Raw genomic sequence first — 1,219 nt, 5'->3', positions numbered from 1 at the left:
CTAAAACAAGTCCAAAGAACCCAAGATCTCCAATTTCTACTCTAGTTTTACTCAAAATCATCAAAATCCGTTTTGAACCAAAAATAAGTTTTGGAATCCGAAAAACATAGATTCAAGAGAGGTTCTTTCAGTAATCTTACCTCGAATCCTTCTCTTGACGTTGAAAACTCTTTGAAATCACTCTTGGTTCGAATCCGGTTTTGATTTGAGACACAAATGGGAGAGAGAGAGGGAGAGAGAGAGCACGGAAGTGAGAGAGAGAGAGAGAGAGAGAGAGAGAGAGAGAGAGAGAGAGAGAGAGAGAGAGAGAGAGAGAGAGAGAGAGAGAGAGAGAGAGAGAGAGAGAGAGAGAGAGAGAGAGAGAGAGAGAGAGAGAGAGAGAGAGAGAGAGAGAGAGAGAGAGAGAGAGAGAGAGAGAGAGAGAGAGAGAGAAACGCACAGGAAAGAAAAAGAAAAGGAAAGAAAAGAAAGGAAAAAAAGAAAAGAAAAGAAAAATAAAAAGTAATGACATGTGTAAAATATAACAGTCTAGAAATGCGCCCATACACACTTCTGGATTAAATAAATGACTGTGAATAATTTAAATACCTTGGAATTATTTAAACTCAATAAATTAAATCAGATTAGGCACACTTATAATCTCAATTACCTTAATTAATCTCAATTAATTCTTCAGGGTGTTACAGCTCCACCCCCCTTAGGCAATTTCGTCCCCGAAATTAAAGCTCACCTCAAAGTGCAAACAGATGCGGATAACGTTCCTGCATCGTCGTTTCAAGCTCCCATGTTGCTTCCTCAACACCATGGTGCTGCCACAGCACTTTCACTAACGGGATCTCACGATGACGCAGACTCTTCATCTTCCGGTCAATAATCTGGACCGGTACCTCATCGTACGTCGTGTCGTCCTGTATCGAAACGTCATACCATTGCACTACAGCTTCCGCATCAGGTTGACATTTCTGAAGCATGGAGACATGGAACACGTCATGCACATGAGATAATTCAGGCGGCAGGGCAAGACGATATGCCACAACACCGACTCGCAGCACGATCGGGAATGGTCCAATATACCTTGGCGCAAGCTTCCCTTTCACACCAAACCGAGTAACTCCCTTACGTGGGGAAACCTTCAACGTAACAAAGTTGCCTTCTTGGAATTCCAAAGGCCTACGCCTTCTGTCAGCATAGCTCTTCTGTCGACTTTGAGCTGTCAACA

At 42.7% G+C, this 1,219-nt stretch overlaps 1 protein-coding gene across 1 annotated transcript in view; it reads right to left on the bottom strand.

Moving 5' to 3' along the window:
• LOC112090781 (tetrahydrocannabinolic acid synthase-like) overlaps positions 1-468 on the bottom strand; it is a gene marked incomplete at its 5' end in the record, with an annotated part of 6,645 nt that extends 6,177 nt beyond the window's left edge. Inside the window, one exon of the mRNA XM_024162862.1 lies at positions 438-468. Coding sequence (XP_024018630.1) covers positions 438-468 — 31 coding nt within the window. The remainder of the gene's footprint in view (positions 1-437) is intronic.
• Positions 469-1,219: the final 751 nt, after the last annotated feature.

This window comes from Morus notabilis, unplaced genomic scaffold (genome assembly GCF_000414095.1).
Source record: "Morus notabilis unplaced genomic scaffold, ASM41409v2 Scaffold234, whole genome shotgun sequence".
NCBI lineage: Eukaryota > Viridiplantae > Streptophyta > Magnoliopsida > Rosales > Moraceae > Morus > Morus notabilis.
The sequence above is the reverse complement of the archived record's forward strand: the minus strand, read 5'-3'. Positions and strand labels throughout refer to the sequence as shown.